The sequence below is a fragment of the Asterias rubens genome, chromosome 9, assembly GCF_902459465.1.
Source record: "Asterias rubens chromosome 9, eAstRub1.3, whole genome shotgun sequence".
Lineage (NCBI taxonomy): Eukaryota > Metazoa > Echinodermata > Asteroidea > Forcipulatida > Asteriidae > Asterias > Asterias rubens.
Window position 1 is genome coordinate 2,972,175 of NC_047070.1, and position 21,724 is coordinate 2,993,898.

The window sequence follows — 21,724 nt, forward strand, 5'->3', positions numbered from 1 at the left end:
GCAACTGATCAAGTTAACTTTAAAATATACAAGAATCTGACAGCTAAATAGCACAGTATACAAAAGCTATGAATTAACTTCACAGCTGCTCGTCAATCAATATTTTCCAGACATTGTTTATTTGTTTTAAAACTTGTAGGTGGGAGCACCCACCTACAAGTAAAAACAACAACTTTAACCACATAGATTGTTGGTCACTGCACAATAAATAAATAGGTTTAGATTCTTGACAACCACATTGTACTTAGTCAATTTTAAGGTGAATGAAATCAAGTGAGTTGGACTTCATAATCATTCAGCGAATTGAAAAGTGTGCATTGTGTAAAGTAAAGTTAAAGTAACCCGATTTGTTATCAAATTAAATGTTTTTAAAGTAGACTTCACGCTGGGACTTGGCACTAGTAATAAAAATATGCTGAAACTGATTGAGTATTTTATAAGATTTTTATTTTGTTAATTTTTTTCTTATGTAGTGCAAGACATTTATTTATTTATTCATTTATTTCAGTTTCCAACTTTAAAAATTTTCCAACCTAACAAAAACAAAAACAAAGCTATAGTTAGGCCTATAGACTTTATACGCAAAACAAAATGTTTTTTCAATAAACAAAGGTAAATTTAATTTTAATATCTGTTTTGTTTACTCATCAAGTCCTGCTTGTAAAAATTACAGTTGCCTCAACAACATACAACTTAATTAAGTTTCTTAAAGTTGCAGCATCAGGATACCTGGCAGATAAATGTTGGGAGGGAAAAAACAAAAAAAATTATACTATTTAAAGCCATTGGACACTTTCGGAACAGAAAAAAAAAGAGAGAGTTCCAGGATTTACAAATAACTTACAGGATCTACAGAAGGTAATGGTGAAAGACTTGTCTTGAAATATTATTCCATGAAACGCTTTACTTTTTGAGAAAACATTAAAACAATATCAATTCTCGATATCGAGAATTACGGATTTATTTTAAACACATGTCAAGACCCGGCCAAACGTGCGGAAACAAGGGTGGGTTTTCCCATTATTTTTTCCCGACTCAGATGACCGATTGAGCCTAAATTTTCACAGGTTTGTTATTTTATATTTAAGTTGTGATACACGAAGTGTGGGCCTTGGATAATACTGTTTACCGAAAGTGTCCAATGGCTTTAATTATTAAACTAACCTCATATGCATTTTTGATGTTGATGGTTTCCTTGGTTTGTGCCACGTGACCTGCAATGCCCTGACCCCATGGTATGTGGATCTCATCTGCCTCAGTATGAAGGGCATCCTCAACTGTTGAATTCTCTGTCACGTCAAACAGCTTTGAGACCAAGTAGCGATTCTCACGATTTCCTCGGGCTAGAAACAGACTGCATCGATCTCCATTCGTCAAGATGCTTACATTCATGAGAATTTTATGGCTAAGTGTGTTCAGGTCAAGTTCATCCGCTATGTCTCGAATCAGTTCCATAAACAAATCTTTCTCGTCCAGCTGGCGTAGTGCAGATTTGTTTCTCCTGACCACTTTCCTCTTCCTTGGTGACAACAGGCTCCGCAAACTCCCACTAGCACCTGCAAAACTTTTCCGTAGTGAATGCAGCATTTTGTGCTTGTCTGAGCTTGATGCACATGCAGAAACATCAGGCCAAGAGCCGATTTCGTGGCTGGACATACTCTTTCCAACATGCCCAACTGCATGTTTGGAGAGCCAACCATCAACAAGCTCTGGGGTCGCCTTCGCGGCGAAGATCTCCTGAGCAATTTCATGGTGGACTTCCAAGTATTTCTCGACATCCTCACGGCATATATCCTTCTTTTCCGACATTATTGCTACACTTTTCCCTCTCCAGTTTCCTACAAAGTCAAAGCCTGAATTCTATAAACTATGATAATACCACTAGCCAGCCTATAAGTGAAATCGGAGAGCATGATTTAGTTGTGATTGTCCAGCAGTCAGAATAATCTGACTTGTGAAGAAATTCTCTCTCCTGACTCTCGTAAACGAGCAGACGATATTTTACGATATAGCACCACACAGACACTTCCCACGATGCGGTTGCAGCTCCCAAATGGTTTTCAGTGTCATTTTAGTCCGAGAATTGAACGGGTTGTCAACATGTCAAGCACCGTAACGAATGCTCTACTAAAATGCATATGTACTGTACCTCTGGTGACTGCTTGAAACCATACCGGTAAAACGCTGGAATTCCGGAAAATAACCTTCATTTGTGGCGTGTATGTGTCGAGAGCCTGAGTTCTGTGTTGTGCGAAAAAGGATGCTGACATAAATGCGTGTGGTATAAATTGCACGTACAATATGTACGACGGCGCGATGGGATGGATGCGGATGATAAAAACACACGCAGCTAGAAATACACCCTCTAGTGCATGTTGTTCTGGACCAGACGGTCAGCCCACAGACACGCGTGTTTCACGCGAACGCGCATCCTACAAAAAAAACAAAGGCACGGCGGCTGTTTGTTGACATCTTTAAAGTTATATCCCAATCTATCAAATTTTATTCAGGGCAGAGTACTACGTCATCGTGAGGATTAATTATTTTTATCCAATCACGATTTCTTAAAAGCCATCATTTGGTTCCATAGCAACACATTTTGTACACACCACAACACTGATACTCTGTATTGGTCAAATCATTGGGTAAAATCATAAATAATAATAATAATACCATTTATAAAGTGCCTTTTCCAAAGGTTACAAAGCGCTCAGAGAATGACAGGAAAAAACAAAAAAGGAATGCAAACAAAAACCAAGAGGAAAACCACGACTAGGCAAAGCTAGCAGCATTTAGAGCTATAATAATAAGACTCTATGGGTAAAATTGATTTTTACCCTGTGCAGGTACGCCGGGAATGAAGGGGTGTGTGGTGGAAACACCGACGGCGTGTACAAATCAAAGATCGTATAGCGCCGCGTAAATCTATACAAAGTAGAAATCACCTCCCTAAATATTGTCCCGCCCCCACCACAGAGCGTGGTGATGTAATCGAATGTACCGCGCAAACAAACAAAAAGTTGTATGCATTGATGTCTCCATTATACTGGAGATCAATGGTTGTATGTCTTGCACAAAATAAAGTGGGTTCTGCAGCGCCCTCTATTGACGAGGTTTGTATGACACACACACGTTCACAATGTTTTTACCTATTTGTTCTGTTTTTCCCCCTCGAAACCACTTCCAGGGGCGCCCTTGGCCGCCCATGCGTGGGCGAATCAAACAAAGGGTTGATTACTTTCAATACATAGCTCATTTTCCCGCCCTTGACAGCTAACCTTTTCAAGCTAATTATATCAATGGAACATAAGCTCTTGCCAACAGACAATTGGATATTGCTGAGCTGAGGCGACTTTTATTCATTCCATCACTCATTATTAACAACAAGCTTTCGTTACGATGCAAGGCATATGTTTTTGATGAACATTGATGCGAGATAAAGCCTTCAAAAACACTTATAATCATTAATTTGCAACCATATTATTATGACAAAATAATGTTACATTTTTATTGAGACTTGCTTCTATGAACTTTTTATTCAAAATTACCCTAGTAAAATATCACATTTTGTGTCTTTCGTTGTGATTAGTTTCGATGTTAGAAAGAATGTATAAAATAATCTATACGCTAGAATGATGAATTTGTTTTCATTCTTGGGTCAGCTAATCTTTAAACAACAAATAAGAACACTTGGAAACTACAGTATGAAACTCATTGGGGCCAGAAGCAATAGTGGCACCCCCCCCCCCCCCCCTAGAATATAATATATAAAAAAACGCACACTTGTGCGACCTAAGATTTTACCTCGGTTTCGGCATCGACAAAAAATTAGCTATTTTTATTCAACGAAACGGGCGCCACATTTGTGGAAAATAAAACCCTGTATTTCGAGCAATGTGAATGTACTGCAAAAATCCAGCAAACTTAAAGGAACACGTTGCCTTGGATCGGTCGAGTTGGTCTTTGAAAAGCGATCTGTAACCGTTTGTTATAAAATGCATACGGGTAGAAAGATGTTGTAAAAGTAGAATACACAAAAATATGCCTCGAAATTGCGTTGTTTTCTTTTTACCTCGTCGACTAACACGGTCGGCCATTTATTGGAATCAAATTGTTGACTCCCATAAATGGCCGACCGTGTTAGTTCGCGACGTAAAAGGAAAACCGTGCAATTTTGAGTGATACTTGTGTGGATCATTATATTCTACCTTTAAAACAACTTTCCAACCATATACATTTTATAACAAACGGTACAAACGCTTTTTATAGACCAACTCGTCCGACCCAAGGCAACGTGTTCCTTTAAACCTTTTCAGCTTAAATTGATACAGATTCTATAGGAAAAAGTGTTTAACTTTTAAAATTCGTTTTGTAATACTTTTCCAGGAGGGATAGGCCGATGGGAAGGGGTTTGGGTAGAGTTTGGGAAAATACTACAGACCAAGTAGGGCAAGATAGTTACTCTGTTATGTTATATAATTTCTCATTAATGTTTACTTTGCCGATTCTTGTAAAATGGATTTAAAACAATGTTTTTTACTTATAAACCCTGTAGTGCAGAACTTTTGAGAAAAAAAAAAATCATCACTCACATATCAAAGCAAGTTAATTTCAAGGCAGTAATTTATTTATTATACAAATAAAATTTTGTTTGTAAATAACTATTTTATTTCACATCCAGATTCCTGTTAAAATTATACAGTCATATTTGCTGATGAAATGTACAAAATAATTGAGGATTTTTAATTAGACTTAATTATCTGAAAAAGTTACATTTGTGAGATTTAGTTAGCACCTAAGTTATTGGTTTTGCTTCAGCATGCTAAAGAGGAAGGCATAATATTTGGTCCTTGGAAAAATGTTTTAGTGAGAAATTCAGAGGGAGCCGTTTCTCAGAATGTTTTATACTATCAACAGCTCTCCATTAAAGGCAGCTGACACTATTGGTAAAAACTCAAAATAATTATTACACAAAACCTTAATTGGTAACGAGTAATGGGGAGAGGATGATAGTATAAAACATTGTGAGAATCGGCTCCCTCTGAAGTGACGTAGTTTTTGAGAAAGAAGTACTTTTCATCGAATTTGATTTTGAGACATCAGATTTAGAATTTTAGGTCTCGAAATCAAGCATCTGAAAGCGCACAAATTCGTGTGACAAGGGTGTTTTTTCTTTCATTATTTTCTCACAACTTTGACGACCAACTGAGCCCAAATTTTCACAGGCTTGTTATTTTGTGCTTATGATGGGATACACAAAGTGAGAACACTGGTCTTTGACAATTACCAAACGTGTACAGTGCCTTTAAAGACACAGGCATGATATATTGATCCTTGGAAAAGGTACAAACATTTCAAAGTACAGGGGCTGACCTATATGTGGTGTAGGTCCATAATACACTCTTCATGCCCTAAGTAATATTAACCCTTTCTCTAAAGCAGAAATATCGGCAGAAAAATCAGCAAATTTTAATGAAGAGCCTACTTTGCCATTTTAGGCCTCATACATGATTCAACTTCACATTTTGATATTTTGTATAGTATTTTTCACTTTAGAATGTTAAAACTGAGATTAATCACAAGAGGAAATCAGGAAAAAGGGAGGAAAAGGTGCATGGCTGATGAATCCAAGCCCCCTAAGAAAAACACAGAAAAAAGGCTTTCGACCAAGTCTTTTCAAATTCAAACATTTTAGTGGGAAAATACCTAAGAGGGAGTCACTTATCACATAATGTTATATACTATCAGCAGCTCATTACCAAGTAAGTTTTTATGCTAATATATTTTTTGAGTAATTACCAAACGTGTCAAATGCCTTTGATCCATTCCCAACGGACGAAATATAAAATTGTTGCAGTTGACAAAATATATGTAGAAAGACTACACTGTATAATGCAATCAGCCTCCGGGAATTCATTCATTTGGTTGTCAAATTTGATACAGATTAATTACAGATTTAAGAAAATATTCAAGGCACTGGACACTAATGGTAATTACTCAAAGTTATTGTTCGCATAAAAGCGAGCAATGGAGAGATGTCGATAGTAAAAAACATTGTGAGAAATGTCTCTCTCTGAAGTAACACAGTTTCTGAGAAAGGTAATTTCTCACTCAAATATTAAAAGATTTCAGGCCTGAAGCCTTTTTTTTAGGCATATGATTGCACACAAATTTGGGCAACAATGGTGTTTGTTTCTTTCATTATTTTCTTGCAACTTGGCCAATTGAGAATACTGGGGTCGATTTCACAAAGAGTTAAGACTATTCCTAACTTAGGACTAGTCCTAGGAGATATTACAAATATAAGGGTAGTCCTAAGTTAAAATTTGAGATAAGAATAGTCTAAATTCGTTGAAAAATCCACCCCTGGTCTTTGATAATTACCAAAGGTGTACAGTGCCTTTAAACACTCATCTGCGTAATTTACCAAAATATTTTGTTACTCTCTGTTGTAAAGCCATTGGACACTTTCGCAACAGAAAAAAAAATAAAAGTTTACAGATTTACAAATAACTTACATGGTTTACAGAAGGTAATGGTGAAAGACTTCTCTTGAAATATTATTCCATGAAATGCTCTACTTTTTGAGAAAACATTAAATAAATTATAAATACGGGTTTATTTTAAGCACATGTCATGACACGGCGAAATGTGCGGAAACAAGGGTGGGTTTTCCCATTATTTTCTCCCGACCCCGATGACCGATTGAGCCTAAATTTTCGCAGGTTTGTTATTTTATATATTCGTTGTGATACACGAAGTGTGGGCCTTTGGACAATACTGTTTACCGTAAGTGTCCAATGGCTCTAAGTATTCTCTTATCTTTGGAACTAGATCATCTAAACTTTCTTCACTGAATTCCACAATAAGCAAATGTTTTTGTTTTCCTTACTGTTCTTATTGTCTGTACTTGAATTTTTACCTGTGAAAATAATAAATGGAAATGGAAAATGGAATAATGTTACAATTTAGAAATAAAAATCCAAAACATTATCTTTTAAAGGGAAGGTATTTGTTTGGTAATCACTCTTAAAATTAAGGGCATTCAACTTTTGCTTAGAAGCCTACATCGGCCATCAATAGTATAAAACATTTTGAATTTATTTGTAGTTTAAAAAGTTTTCAGTTTAAAGGGAGGGTGCACGTTTGGCAATTGTCAAAGACCAGTCTTCTCACTTGGTGTATCCCATCATAACCATAAATTAACAAGCCTGTAAAAATTTGGGCTCAGTTGGTCATCGAAGTTGCGAGAAAATGATGAAAGAAAAAACACCCTTGTTGGATGAATTTGTGTGCTTTCAGATAAGAATAAAAGACTTCTAGCTAGAAGTCTTTTATTATATTAGTGGCCACAATGTTTTCAACACCTCTCCAATGCTCGTTACCAAGTCAGTTTTTAAGTTAATATTTGTTTTGAGTAATTACCAAACGTGTACCTTCCCTTTAAGAAGCGTTACTCAGCCAGTAACATTTCCTGTGGAAACACGTCTCCTTTATCATAAAAAAGACTAGCTCTTCCACTTACAAGTCTCACAAAGTCTCACTGCCCCAAACTCCAGGGAAGATAAAATTAACATAGGTTATGTATGTATTTTACTTGAGAGTTGCCATAGAAACAGACTTGATTCAAAGCATGTTGAGTTGACTGGACTTTTAATGCTCCTTCAGGCGTAGTACCTGTACTCCCTGGCCACACACTGCAATACAATGGTCAGCGTCCCTGGAGAAACAAGAAAAGTTGTTTTCAATTCAATCTTAGATTTTGGTGAAGATTGTTTAAAAACATTGATGTTCTGTCCAATTGTCTAGTTTGTTTGTTTGAAAGGAGGAACCTAATTGTAGAAACTTTCATAAATACACAATTGAGCTAAAAATATGGTTGAATATATTCCACTAAATGTAGAAACGGAGGTTTTTAAGGCAGTGGACACTATTGGTAATTACTCAAAATAATTATTAGCATAAAACTTTACATGGTAATGAGTAATGGGGAGAGGTTGATGGTATAAAACACAGTGAGAAACGGCTGAAGTGACAAAGTTTTTGAGAAAGAAGTAATTTTCCACGAATTTGATTTCAAGACCTCAAGTTTAGAATTTGAGGTCTGGAAATCAACCATCTAAGTGCACACAATTTCGTGTGACAAGGGTGTTTTTTTTTTCTTTCATACCTCGCAACTTCGACGACCGATTGAGCTCAAATTTTCACAGGTTTGTTATCTTATGTATATGTTGAGATACACCAAGTGAGAAGACTGGTCTTTGACAATTACCTTTTGTGTCCAGTGTCTTTAAATGAAATTGGGCCCAGATCATTGTCATTACCAATAAAGTTTAGTTGTGACAGTTTGGATTCAGATTACTGTTGCACTACTGCACAGTGTGAGTTTTTGTGATCTACACCGAGTAAAGCCTAACCCCCAAACAAGAAATTTGAGCCAAATAGACCGACTGAAGAAACAGATGGCTTTAGCCTTATAGTTTTTGCTGGACAATTATTTAATATAATTAGTTAATCCTATCATATTATTTGAAAACATGAACTTTGAATTGAGAGTTTAGTCTTACATTTTTTTGCCAGACAATTATTTTGTGTATAATCAATTTTATCATACAAATTTAAAGTATTAACTTTTATTGAAAAATATGCTATTACATTGACCAGTAAGAAAACAGGCTGAGTTTGATTAGCCTTGTGCCCTGTATTTTGATGGGAGGACGGCTCGCCAGGCTTGGGTGATTTTGTACACTATTGGTAATTGTCAAAGACTAGTCTTCTCACTTGGTGTATCTCATAACATAGGCATAAAATAACAAACCTGTGAAAATTTGAGCTCAATCAGTCGTCGAAGTTGTGAGATAATAATGAAAGAAAAAATACTCTTGTCACATGAAGTTGTGTGCTTTCTGATGCTTGATTTTGAGACCTCAAATTCTAAAATTGAGGTCAAATTCAAAATCAAATTCGTGGAAAATTACTTCTTTCTCAAAAACTACGTCACTTCAGAGGGAGCTGTTTCTCAAAATGTTTTATACTATCAACCTCTCCCTATTTCTCAATGAGTTACAAGTCCAGCCTTCTTGTGGACTTTTTCTTCTAAGATTCAAGCCCTGGAAAGGCTTGTGAAATTTACCTTAATGTGGAGAGGGTCATATCACAGCAATCAGCTATCATGATAAACGAGCTGCAGATCTGCATTACCTGAAAATATTCAATGCTTAGATTTTCAATTTTGCTGAAGAAATTAAAGGATCATTCACTATTATTATACACATAACTGATTGGCATTGAAGTAACTATTTACAAAGACCAGTGCCCAGCGGGGCCTATTATGCAAAACACGCGCGCGCGATCACTTGACTATATTAATTCACACCACGTGACCGTGTTTCAGCCAACCAGAGTACAGAACAAGCAAGAGGTGTGTTATAATTAGAAATATACATTTATTCTTAAAGGCAGTGGACACTATTGGTAATTACTCAAAATAATTATTAGCTCAAATTTTCACAAGTTTGTTATTTTATGCATGTTGAGATACACCAACTGTGAAGACTAGTCTTTGACAATTACCAATAGTGTCCAGTGTCTTTAATAATGTTAATAATAATTATACAAGAGATTTTTATAGCGCATTATAAAATGCCTCTATGCACAGCATAAGACAATAAAATTAAATTTATTAAGCAATTTGTTACAATAATATAGACTCAAACAAATGAGTATTTATAAATACCCCAGATAGTTTCACAACTCCTATTGGTGGCGAGCGCGTCACGTGGGGTGCTTAAACGGTTGATATTATGACCAGCTGGAGCTGTTTATAACCCGGCTGGCTTTCGCGTGTCGGGTGCGAAGATTATCACGTGGAACGCAATTCATAGCTATTAGTAACAGCGCGTAATCTATTTTTATAATTATGTCTATAATTGTATTTTTTCAACTTATTTTAACAAAAGGGGATTTACGAATGGGATTAAAAGGGTAGCGACAAGTTCTTAAACGGCCGTTTAAAACTGGCAGGGTCATTGCCGTGCGATAAACGCCCGGGCCTTCGGCTCGGACCTTTATCACACGGCAATGACCCTGCCGGTCTGAAGACTGTCAGCTTGGCGAATATGAAGAGGCAAGTCGTTCCACATCAAAGATGCAATGAAGTGGAAGGCAATGACCATAGAATTTAGTGTAAAAAGTAGTTTGAGTCAGTAGGGATTGGCCAGCAGAACGAAGAGGACGAAAAGGACACTCAGCAGCATATCTTGTTTGATGACATTTTTGTTGTTATACTTTTGTCCTTCCTGGGACGGCCTCTGCCGGTATGTTATATCATCAAAAAATTTGTACTAAATAAATAATTACCATATAATATTTGTCCCGTTAATATTGAAAATTGTATCCCCCTATACTTTTAAAATGTGCATTGAAGGCAATGAAGGCAATTGCCTTCATGCCCCCTGGTCATTGCCTTGGTGCCTTTGAAATGCTCCAGTGGAAATTTGCAATTCCACATATAGTGCCCTTTACCAAGGAGAAAATGCCCTGGTGCCCTTGCCCTTTAAAAAAACGAAGCACACAGGCCCGTATACAAAGAACACAAACTTCCTTGCACAATAGGAAAACAGCAGATAGTAAATATTTGCAACACAAACTTTAATTTTTGTTATAAAGTATTATCAGACTTCAGGGTTACCTCAAAAGTGGGCGTGTCGTTGGCTGTGAGATCAACCTTCCGTACGATCATTCTCTGGTCAATCGAAGAAGAAACCATTGTAAATCGGTCAATAAAACACAGACCTGTTGAAAAGATCATACAAAATACTGGATGAATTGCTGGTAAATAACTCATAGTGTCATTGTTGTATAGATATATTGTACTTTACTTTGTTTTGTATTTGTATACATTTTTGCTTGTACAGCGCCATGAGCGTCATGCTTGACAGACCTGAACGCTCTATAAGAGGCCATTATTATTATTATTATTATTAACTCTGATAAGAAATGCTGGTAATTGTAAAACTAATGGGACCAATTTCATGGCTTTGCTGAATTCTGTGCTTGTAATCACCATTCTCTGCTTACGGTGTAAGCGATTCAGCGAAGAATGCCTAGCATCATTTAAAAATTCTCTGCTACAGGCCAAGTCACACAGGCCTCAATAACAAGAACGCAAACAAAAACGATACAAATGCACGCCCTCGATTGGTTCTGATGCTCCACGCAGAATACTCCCACGCTCATTCAACCAATCGAGGGTGTGCATTTTTATCACCATCGTTTTCGCTCTCGTTATCGGGGCCAGTGTGACTTGGCCTTAACCCATGACATGAACTTCCCTAGTCATTGTTGGATATGACTTCAACAGCTATTTAGTATCATTACAACTTAAAAATCTCATACTTCATTAAAAATCATGCAAGACAAATTAGAAAAATATGGTTTTTAGGCAGAATAATGTACATTTAGTTGTTAAAATCAAAGCTACCCATTTATAAACAATTGGGTGGCTAGGAAACCAAAAAGAGTAAATTGGTGAGGATAGAAGATGGTCAGTATGATAGGGTGGATTGCTGGCCCATAAAGGTAATAACTATTCATAAATACCCCAGACAGTTTCACATGGGAGAGCGCGTCACTTGGGGGTGTTTAAACGGTTGATAATGACCAGCTGGAGCTGTTTATAACTGGTTGTTTTCGGATAGCATTTGTGCGTGTTAGCGCACAACCTCGTTCCCCGGGGTGATTCATCTCACCGTGCTATTTAAGCCCATTGATACGAGGATGCATTACTACGCGCACGAATGCATATCCGAAAACTGTCTCATAAAAATGAACCAATCGTACAGAGCTCAAGGCCGTCGAAAAAAAGATAAGCTATTACAGAGTTTCCTACTTTAGTACTTCTTTTAACCAAAAAGGCATTTATGAATGGGAATAAAAGAGTAGTGACTCATTCTCAAACGGCCGTTTAAAACCTTGCAGGGTCGTTGCTGTGCCTTCGGCTCGGGCCTTTATCACAAGGCAACGACCCTGCCGGTTTTAAACAGCCATTTAAGAACTCGCTACCCTTTTATTCCCTTATAAACCAATATAAACAAACCTGTGACCTGGGCAGCATGCGACTGACTGACAGTGTAGGAACTTTCTAATCTTAATGTGATGAGTTTATCTGATTGACTGGAGGATACTGATATCAAGGCAAGATGAATAGCATTATCATCACCACCACTAACCATGATATAATGATCATCTGAAAAGAAGGAGAGATTAAAAGTGTAGTATCCTTGCACTACACACTAACACTAATAGAGCTACCCAGATCTATAGACAAGTGTTTCGAACACTCCGATATCATGATCCAACTAATGAATATTGCATATAGGGACCACCATCCCATACAGTGATTGTACCCTTGACACAGTAGCCCATTGATAAGTGTACATCTATATGTGTATTAATTAAGCAAGACACAATAAACCAAGCAAGCATCGCAGCAACAGCTCTTGTGGAGCTCAAGACATTACAAAAACCATCAAATAACGCAGCTCATTTTCACGAAACGCTGGGATTAAGGCCAAATCACACTGCAGCGATAACGAAAACGATAATGATCCCGACGTAAAGAGCACACATTTTATTGGTTGAAATGCTCCACGCAGAATACACCCACGCTCATTCAACCAATCGATGCGGGCATTGTTAGCATTCTAGTTTACGTTCTCGTTATCAAGGCCAGTGTGACTGGGCCTTTAATTCTACCTCGAGACAATTAGGATGGGTTCAATACGCCCTAACGTCTAGTTATATCAAACTTAACTCACCCTAAGTCCTAAGATTAATCCTAGGTTAGGAAAAGTTTGGTGAAATCGACGGCTGGTTTTCTCATTCACAGAGCAGCCTGTAATGTCACTGAGGTAACCCAGCATGAAAGTTTGATCGGTTTTCTGCCATTCGTTAGTAATCATGGAAAAAATAAATTCTGCATTTGAATGGGAAAACATCTCTTAGGGGGCAATTCTAGCAGTGAAACTGTAACAGTAATGCTACAGGAGACATTTGTTTATGGCCTTTGGTCATTCGGAAAAAGGTACCTGGTGTGCCTGGAGGAAGGGCGTAGAGCCCTTTTCCCTTCTTCCGGGCACAGGACAGTTTTTAACCAATGGAGCTTGTTTTGGTTTAAACCTTGTAAAACAGGCTGATGTAGAAAAAGTCTTAAAGGCAGTGGACACTATTGGTAATTACTCAAAATAATTATTAGCATAAAACCTTTCTTGGTGACGAGTAATGTGGAGAGGTTGATGGTATAAAACATTGTGAGAAACGGCTCCCTCTGAAGTGCTATAGTTTCTGAGAAAGAAGTAATTTTCCACAAATTTGATTTCGAGACCTCAGATTTAGAACTTGAGGTCTTGAAATCAACCATCTAAACGCACACAACTTCGTGTGACAAGGGTGTTTTTTCTATCATTATTATCTTGCTAGTTCGATGACCGATTGAGCTCAAATTTTCCCAGGTTTGTTAGTTTATGCATTCGTTGAGATACACCAACTGTGGAGGCTAATCTTTGACAATTACCAATAGTGTCCACTGCCTTTAATTCAGCAGTTTAAAGTCTGAAATATCTAATTCCTTGGTATGTAGTGGACATATATTTATTTCTTACTTAGTAATGTTAACACTCACGATAACAATTCCACACAAAGTACTAACCGTCAATTTGATTGATACAAAGCGCGTTGACCCCTGACTGATGGGCCGACACGGAGAGTAATAGTCTACCAATGTCGTCATTGCTATCCCATAATGCATCACACTCCTCTTGAAGAACGCTAGATTCATCTAGAGTTGATGATGGCGCTGACTGTGGTTGCTCCCTCGCTTGGTGGTGCAATGAAAGTGACTTTTCGTTTGTCTCAAAGTTTTGTGACTTTGGTTTTAATTCCGAGTTTAGAACCCCTTCCTGGCTTGGTGATAATTCCGTTGTGATCGTTTCCATGTGATCGTCGCCACGGTTACTGATGGATGCTTCCGACACCAAACAAACATCTGAATCCATTTTGGTTTCATAATTTGAAAATCCTCCTTCCTCGTTGCTCAAACGCTCCCTTCTGACATCTTTACCACATTCCTTGATTGCTTTCTGAATACCCCACAAGGCAATCTTCCCATTGGTTCCTGCAGTAAGGAGGATGGGGACAGTGCCCCATGGGCAGCGATGTACAATGCTGACTGTGGTAAGAAGACAACCTTGATGGCAGTCTGTTGAGAGGAGTGGACGCAGCACTTTGGAATCCTCACTGAAGGTGAATACCCTGCAACAGAAAAATTTAAACAAAAATCACAAACAAAACGTTTTTTTTTAAAACAGTTTTTCACTTAAATATACATTTACTTAAAGGAACGTTACAGAATTGGTAGAAACAAAAATCGTGAAGATCACAGATTTACATTAAACTTACACGGTCTAATGAGGATGATAGTTGAAAACATCCCTTGAAATATTTCTGTCTGAAATGTCTTATTTGATGAGAAATAAAAATATAACTTTGCGTTTGGAGTTTATCGCTCAGTGAGCGTTTTATTCATTTTTATTTTGGCATCGATGCAATGCAAAATTTGTAATCGGTTTTTCACTATTCTCTCATGACCCAGATGGCCGATCGATCTCAAACTTCTACAGGTTTGTCATTTTATGTTTATGGTGGATTACATAAAGTGCTTACACTACCAGCAACTGTTTCGTTAGCAAAAACCAATTCTGTAATGTTCCTTTAACTTTTGTACAAAGGTTTGCACAACTGTGAAATAAGAAAAATACATAAATCTGATGTGATAAAGATAAATTAAAATATTTTGATCAATTTCCAATAACATAAAACTAAATGGCAAATTTACAGAAATTTGTTGCCAAGTAAGTTTTTATTCTAACAAAGGTGATTTAAAGACACTGGCCACTATTGGTAATTGTCAAAGACCAGTCTTCTCACTAGGGGTATCTCAACACATGCATAAAATAACAAACTTGCAAAAATTTGAGCTCAATTGGTCGTCGCAGTTGTGAGATAATAATGAGAAGAAAAAAAAACACCTTTGTCACCAGAAGTTGTGTGCCTTTAGATGCTTGATTTCCGATCTCAAAATCTAATTCTGAGGTCTCGCAATCAAATTCGTGGAAAATTACTTCTTTCTCGAAATCTACGTTACTTTAGAGGGAGCCGTTTCTCACGATGTTTTATACTATCAACAGCTCCCCATAACTCGTTACCAAGTAAGGTTTTTTTGCTAATAAATATTTTTTTTTATTACCAATAGTGTCCACTGCCTTCAAAACCATTGTAGGCTTGGGTACCATCAATTGTTCTTTGTTCAGCCCACAATTATTAAAAAACTTACACAGTCAGTTTCCCTTGCATTTGACGGATGTTTTATGTTGGATGTAAAAAATCTGTTCAAACCCCAAATTATATTAAATTTACTCAGTCAGTTTCCCTTGTGGAATATGTTCATTAAACTTGCAGAAACTATTTCTACAAAATCACATATCTTTGTAATATTAAGATCCACAAATTTTACCTAAAAACAGCATCCGATCCTCCCACGCCTAACAAACAGTCAATCTTTCTGCCATCAGTCTTTGGGAGTTCAACCTCACTTTCCTTCCACACACAAACTGACATAAATCGTGTCTCTGCATCTATTGGCTGACCGTGTTTCTTGAGCCAACGGCGTTGTTTGACATTGTCCGTGTTTCCATAGGAAGCGAGATGCTCAACTGTGCAAGCTGATTTCATCCACTTGTGAATCTGAAGTTGCAATTAATAATAATAACAATAATATATATTTGGTTTGCGGTAACACCATGACCAACTTTCATAGAGCTACTAAGCACAAAGATTATCAACCAACCATTTGTTGCATTTGCTTGTTACTGGTATTCAGCTGTTGTTCGCTTATCCCGAAAATCACGTGGACATTTGGTTGGTAATCCTGTTTTTATTGAGGCAGAAATTTCATGCTAAGCAAATTTGTGTGCTAAGCAGCTCTATGAAATTGGGCCCATGTGTGTATTATCTACTTGCAAGGTAGACTTTGCTCTTAGAGAACTGTCTTGCTTTATTAGTTTCTGGTAAGTAGATACACACATGGTGTTACCGCAAACCAAATATATATCGATACCTCACCATGCAATGCCTCAAATCCTATAAATAACAATAATAATATCAAGCTTTTATACAGCACATGTCACAATACCCGTCTCAACAGGCTATACATTAGTACCCTGGGGTGGATTTCATAGAGCTGCTAAGCACTAAAATTGGCTTAGCATGAAATTTCTTCCTTGATAAAAACAGGATTACCAACAAAATTTCCATTTGATGGATATTGCCTGTTATAGGTATTCAGCTGTTGTTGGCTTATCCTGAAAACCACATGGAAATTTGGTTGGAAAACCTGTTTTCATGAAGACCAAAATTTCATGCTTAGCATATTTTTGTGCTTAGCAGCTCTATGAAATTGGGTACAGGGGTGGATTTCACAAAGAGTTCAGACTAGTCTTATCTCGAGTTAGGAGGGGTTAAACTCGTCCTGACATAGGACTAGTCTTAAGTTTTTCATAACTCCCTAAAGAGTCCTAGGACTAGTTCTAAGTTAGGGCTACCTTTGTGAAATCGACCCATGATCATTGGGCCAATAATATTCCTTTAATCTTCATCAGCTCAATTACACAAAATTCTGACATATGCAAATCCTGACCAACCTGATCCTTCACGAAGCACTCTGAAGGGATTCGCACTCTCCAACACTGTATGGTTCGCCTCCCTCCAACTGAGAACAACAGTAACCTTTGACCTGGGTCATGACCTTCTGTGACCTCTCCTTGGTCAATGACCTCATATGAAGAGGGACACGTGGCAAGACAGCGTACGCTTGAAATGTGAACGTTTAGACGGTGTAAGACGTGAATCGTTGAAGGGTTACTTGGAGGAACTACAAGACGCTTGTTCAGGAAAACTTTACAAAAAGGTTCTTGAATGTAGGTATTTGAAAACAATGATTATCATCAAACCAAAAATTGAATTCACAAGTCAAGATATTTTAAATAAAAAATGTCATCCTTTAAAGATGATCGCCCCACTGCCGCTTCCCTAGTTGTATTGTAAACTTGGGTGTGATTCCCTGGCTACACAGCAGTTACAGGTTTAATGGCTTCTGACTGGCACCCCTGAACAAAGACATTAACAAAATAGGGAGACCTCTGGCCCTTTATAGGACTCTTTACTCTGTGCTGTACACAGATACAGAGTCATTACTATTAGGGTCCGTTTCTGGGGCGGAACATTTTCAAAGCTAATTACTTAAAATCTTACCTGCAAGAAGCCACTAATCTCAAAAGATTCACATTCCATGGCAGCGTACATTTTTCTGCGGTGGGTTTTGGTCATCATACATTCTTCACAAATCCGTCATTTTCGTGAAATTATGCAGCTCCCAACGTTAAAAAATTCCCATTTTGATTGTGTTCTCACATTGTTGTCTGCTGCCGTGCATACGCGTACACATTCACATGCAAGACGCATTTAATTCTTGGTCACCGTATCTTGACTGCACAGACTAAAATGCAAACGCAATAATGCACGTCGTGCGTCTTGTGTACGTACGACAGAATGTGAGAATACGATCATAAACGGGAATTTTTTTTAACGTTTGGAGCTGCATTATTTAACGAAAATGACGGATTTGTGAAGAATATATAACGAACAAAACCCACCGCAGAAAAATGTATGCTGCCATGGAATGTGAATCTTTTGAAATTAGTGGCTTCTTGCAGGTAAGATTTGAGTTATGAAGCTTTGAAAATTTTCCGCCCCAGAAATGGACCCTGATATCCAGGACGTCACTGTAGTATCATCACAAGTGTAAGGCCGCTAGGGCTAGGGAGACCACCAACATTATAGCTAGATAGCTCAGTTGGTAGAGCACCGGTATGTTAATCTGAAGGTCACAGGTTCAAGTACGGCTCTTGCCTTTTTGAGTGGATTTCAGAAATTATTTGGATTTAAAAGGATACAGATGACAAGAGAAATATTCACAGCATTGTCTTCACTTCCTGAGGCAACCAATGCACAATCACCTACAAGAAACAAGAAAACAGATTTACTTACAGTCTGTTATTTTTTAAGTGGATGAGTCGTGGCCGAGCGGTTAAGAGCACCGAATTCAAACTCTGGTGTTTCTGATTAGCAGAGTGTTAGTTCAAATCCCCAGCCATGACACTTGTGTCCTTAAGCAAGACACTTAATCATTGCTTCGTCCTTCGGATGAGACATTAAGCCGTTGTTCCCATGTGTTGTGTAACATTAAGCATGTAAAAGGACCCAGTGCACTTATCGAAAAAAAAAAAGGGGTTCGCCCCGGTGTTCCTGGCTGTGGCTGCTGTATGAGCAGTAGTACCTTGTAAAAAACCTTTATAAGGTGCTAAATAATTGGGTCTCAGAATTCATCACTTCAATAACCGATCTTTCTGAAAGTTTGTATATACTCAGCGCCTTGAGTACCTTGTTTGGTAGATACATGTACAGGCGCTATATAAGACTTCGATATTATTATTATTATCATTATATTACTGTTATAAGAAAGTGGTCTTTGAAGCTTTGCATGGTACTAAAAATAAGAAAAGAATTAACTAACAAAAGTCAACTTGCGGGAACAACCATGTGTGAAATCTCCTTTGGACGAGTGTTGGCTTTTCTCATGATGAGTAGTAGAGCATACTGTTGGAAACATCGAGAGCACACCGGATCTTTTTAGAGTCAACACTCCAAAAGAGAATTATTACATGGGTGTACCAACAAGTTTACTTAGTTAATTCTTGTCTTCTTTTTTAGAAAGTTTGACTTTTAAAAACTACATGTCAACAAAGAGTTTTTGGACATATTTAGACAACTGTTTAAAAATAATAATTGTTTGTGGCTCGAAATAAAGTTTGGGATTGTAAATAATCCAACACTATTATAAACTGAAAAGGGATTTTTAATCCAAGAGTGAACTGAAGTTTTTAAGACACATGGACAGATTTAGCCTCATCACACTGAATACATCGGGGTAAGGATTTGGAAGGACTATTTGAGTTATTTAATGGTACCAGTCAGAATGCTGTGTGGAAAACAATGATGCCTGGCTCACCCTCAGGTACTGCTACAGTAGCTAGATGTTTGATGCAACTCACTTTCCGTCCATGCAAACTCTCCTGCAGAGTAAAAATACAACACATGATTGATGAGGGTGAATCATAATAATACTGGGTTCTTATGTAGTGCTTTATCACACCCCCAGTGGCATACCAAAACACTCACTATTTGTTTTTCAACTGATTTATTGAAACAGAGCTATGTTTGGAATTCTGAGACCCATTTATGAAGCACCTTCTAATGGCTGACAAGGTGCTGCAGCGCATTCAGAAGCCACTGCCAGAAACTTGGTTCTTTTACTTGCAAACACAACACACGGGACCAACGGCTTTACTTCTCATCCGAAGGACGAAGCAATGGTTAAGTGTCTTGCTTAAAGCCATTATACACTTTCGGAACAGAAAAAAAAACTAGACATGATTGCATTTGTGCACAAATGCAGAGCTGTTTCGTTAAGAAAATTTTCAATTTTTGTCCACTTAATTTGAAATTCTCTTTGCATAAAAGTAGTTATGACTAATCCAGCCTATTAAAAAAAATAATTTGGATTATACCATGTTCAGATAGCATTTTATGATTTAAAGGTGCAAAAATGGAAAATATCATAAAAAATCATTTGATGACGTCATCATGACGTCATTTCACATTTGTAAAGAACTTGTCAATATCCAACAACTTACCAAGTTTCAACATGATCGCATAATCACTTAGGGAGTAATATTAGTTCAAAAAGTGCACCTTTAAGGCCGCGTCACGTGACCCCCGATGACGTCATTGATCTGAAACTTCACACATATGATGGCTGCCTGACAGTTAACATGTGTGTAAAATTTGAAGTGATCACAAAAAACTTCACCACACACATCTTCAAAAAGTCCATTTTGACGAGTTTTCAACCTGCCGCTAGAGGGCGCTGTTGCAATTTGTGACGTCATCAATATTTTTTTTGAACTGCCCACCCTTGCTAGACACTTACGTCCTTGGAAAGCAACTTCATAACTTTTACCACTTTTGAGTTACAGGGCACTTCCGTTTTTTGCCCGTTTCAACCGGAAGTAGAGGTCATGTGAGGTCAGGCACACGAAACAAAATGAAGACCTAATTTATCCCTACCACATCCCGCAAACAGAAACCTACGGTCTCGTTTGGCTGATTTGATATAGATTTTCAAACATTTAACATAAAACACCTTTAAGATGACGTCACGTGACCGCTGAGGATGTCATCATGACATCCTTGCTTTAGGATCATTATTGCACCATAACCTTCAATCCCTGAAAGTTTCATTGCAATTGCTCTTTGGGAACTATGCAAAAAATTGCGAGTACTGAATCAGACAAATAAAAAAAAAAACAATAATAAAAAAAACTTTAACAAAAACAAGAGCTGTTTCGTTGCGCTTCGCTACGAAACAGCTAATAAAAGTTCACAGATTTACAAATAATTTACAGGGTTTACAGAAGGTAATGGTAAAAGACTTCTCTTGAAATATTATTCCATGAAATGCTTACTTTTTGAGAAAACATTAAAACAATTGTCAATTCTCGTTAGCGAGAATTACGGATTTATAGTAAACACATGGTAAACAAGGGTGGGTTTTCCCGTTATTTTCTCCCGACTCCGATGACCGATTGAGCCTAAATTTTGTTATTTTATATATAAGTTGTGATACACGAAGTGTGGGCCTTGGACAATACTGTTTACCGAAAGTGTCCACTGGCTTTAAGGACACAAATGTCAAGACCAGGATCTGAACCCACACTCTGGCTGATCAGAAACACAGATGCTCTTATCCAATCGGCAAAGATACGACAAACAACAGATAATTGACAAGTGTAAATGCAGTTTATGAAACTTCAACCCTCACCACCATAGACCTTCTCAGTCAATGTCACCAATTGAACTCCAAATGCTGGAATACTGACATGCACACATTTTACTCTTGAACTGAACAACATGTGCTACAGTGTATGCTTGTAAAATAAGGGCGAACGTGTTCCGTCGACCAAGGGCGTTTAACTTACTGCATTGGCGGTTTTGCACGGGGCTGACACAACTGCAAATGCAAATCTTCCTGGCGGACACAATTGCATCATGCAGCAGCGTCCGGGCAGACACGATTGCATCATGCAGCAGCGTCCGGGCAGACACGATTGCATATGCAAAACCATCCGGTGGACATTATTGCATATGCGACACCGGCTTGGCACATTTTTCAGATTTTTTACTAAAAACTCAATTTCACAAAATTCTCATTATATCTCAAACTCTGGTTGATTTACTAAGACCGCACTGATGAAATGTCTTCAGTAGTGTACTCTGTATCATTTGAAACCATAAAATCACCGAAAATTGTTTGATCCCAAATCTGAAAAGTTGCCCATGCCGGTAGCAGATGCAATTGTGTCCTCCATGCAAAACTTTTCTGCTCCGGACACTTTTGCATATATGTGCAAACTTTCCGGGCTATGCAAAAAATGTCCGGTGGACATGTACATGACTGCTAATGTACATGTATATGTGCCCGTAAGCGAGC

At 37.7% G+C, this 21,724-nt stretch overlaps 2 protein-coding genes across 2 annotated transcripts in view; both read right to left on the bottom strand.

The window, feature by feature from the left end:
• Positions 1–1,809, bottom strand: part of LOC117294663 (cGMP-specific 3',5'-cyclic phosphodiesterase-like) — a 146,675-nt gene extending 144,866 nt beyond the window's left edge. Inside the window, exon 1 of the mRNA XM_033777168.1 lies at positions 1,165–1,809. Coding sequence (XP_033633059.1) covers positions 1,165–1,809 — 645 coding nt within the window. The remainder of the gene's footprint in view (positions 1–1,164) is intronic.
• Positions 1,810–7,375: 5,566 nt separating this feature from the next.
• LOC117295020 (WD repeat-containing protein 6-like) overlaps positions 7,376–21,724 on the bottom strand; it is a 30,214-nt gene continuing 15,865 nt past the window's right edge. The window contains exons 17-25 of the mRNA XM_033777582.1: positions 19,184–19,247; positions 18,069–18,131; positions 16,758–16,987; positions 15,572–15,801; positions 13,709–14,310; positions 12,098–12,247; positions 10,691–10,794; positions 9,134–9,201; positions 7,376–7,720 (exon numbers count right to left, since the gene is read on the bottom strand). Coding sequence (XP_033633473.1) covers positions 7,654–7,720; positions 9,134–9,201; positions 10,691–10,794; positions 12,098–12,247; positions 13,709–14,310; positions 15,572–15,801; positions 16,758–16,987; positions 18,069–18,131; positions 19,184–19,247 — 1,578 coding nt within the window. The 3' untranslated portion in view covers positions 7,376–7,653. The remainder of the gene's footprint in view (positions 7,721–9,133; positions 9,202–10,690; positions 10,795–12,097; positions 12,248–13,708; positions 14,311–15,571; positions 15,802–16,757; positions 16,988–18,068; positions 18,132–19,183; positions 19,248–21,724) is intronic.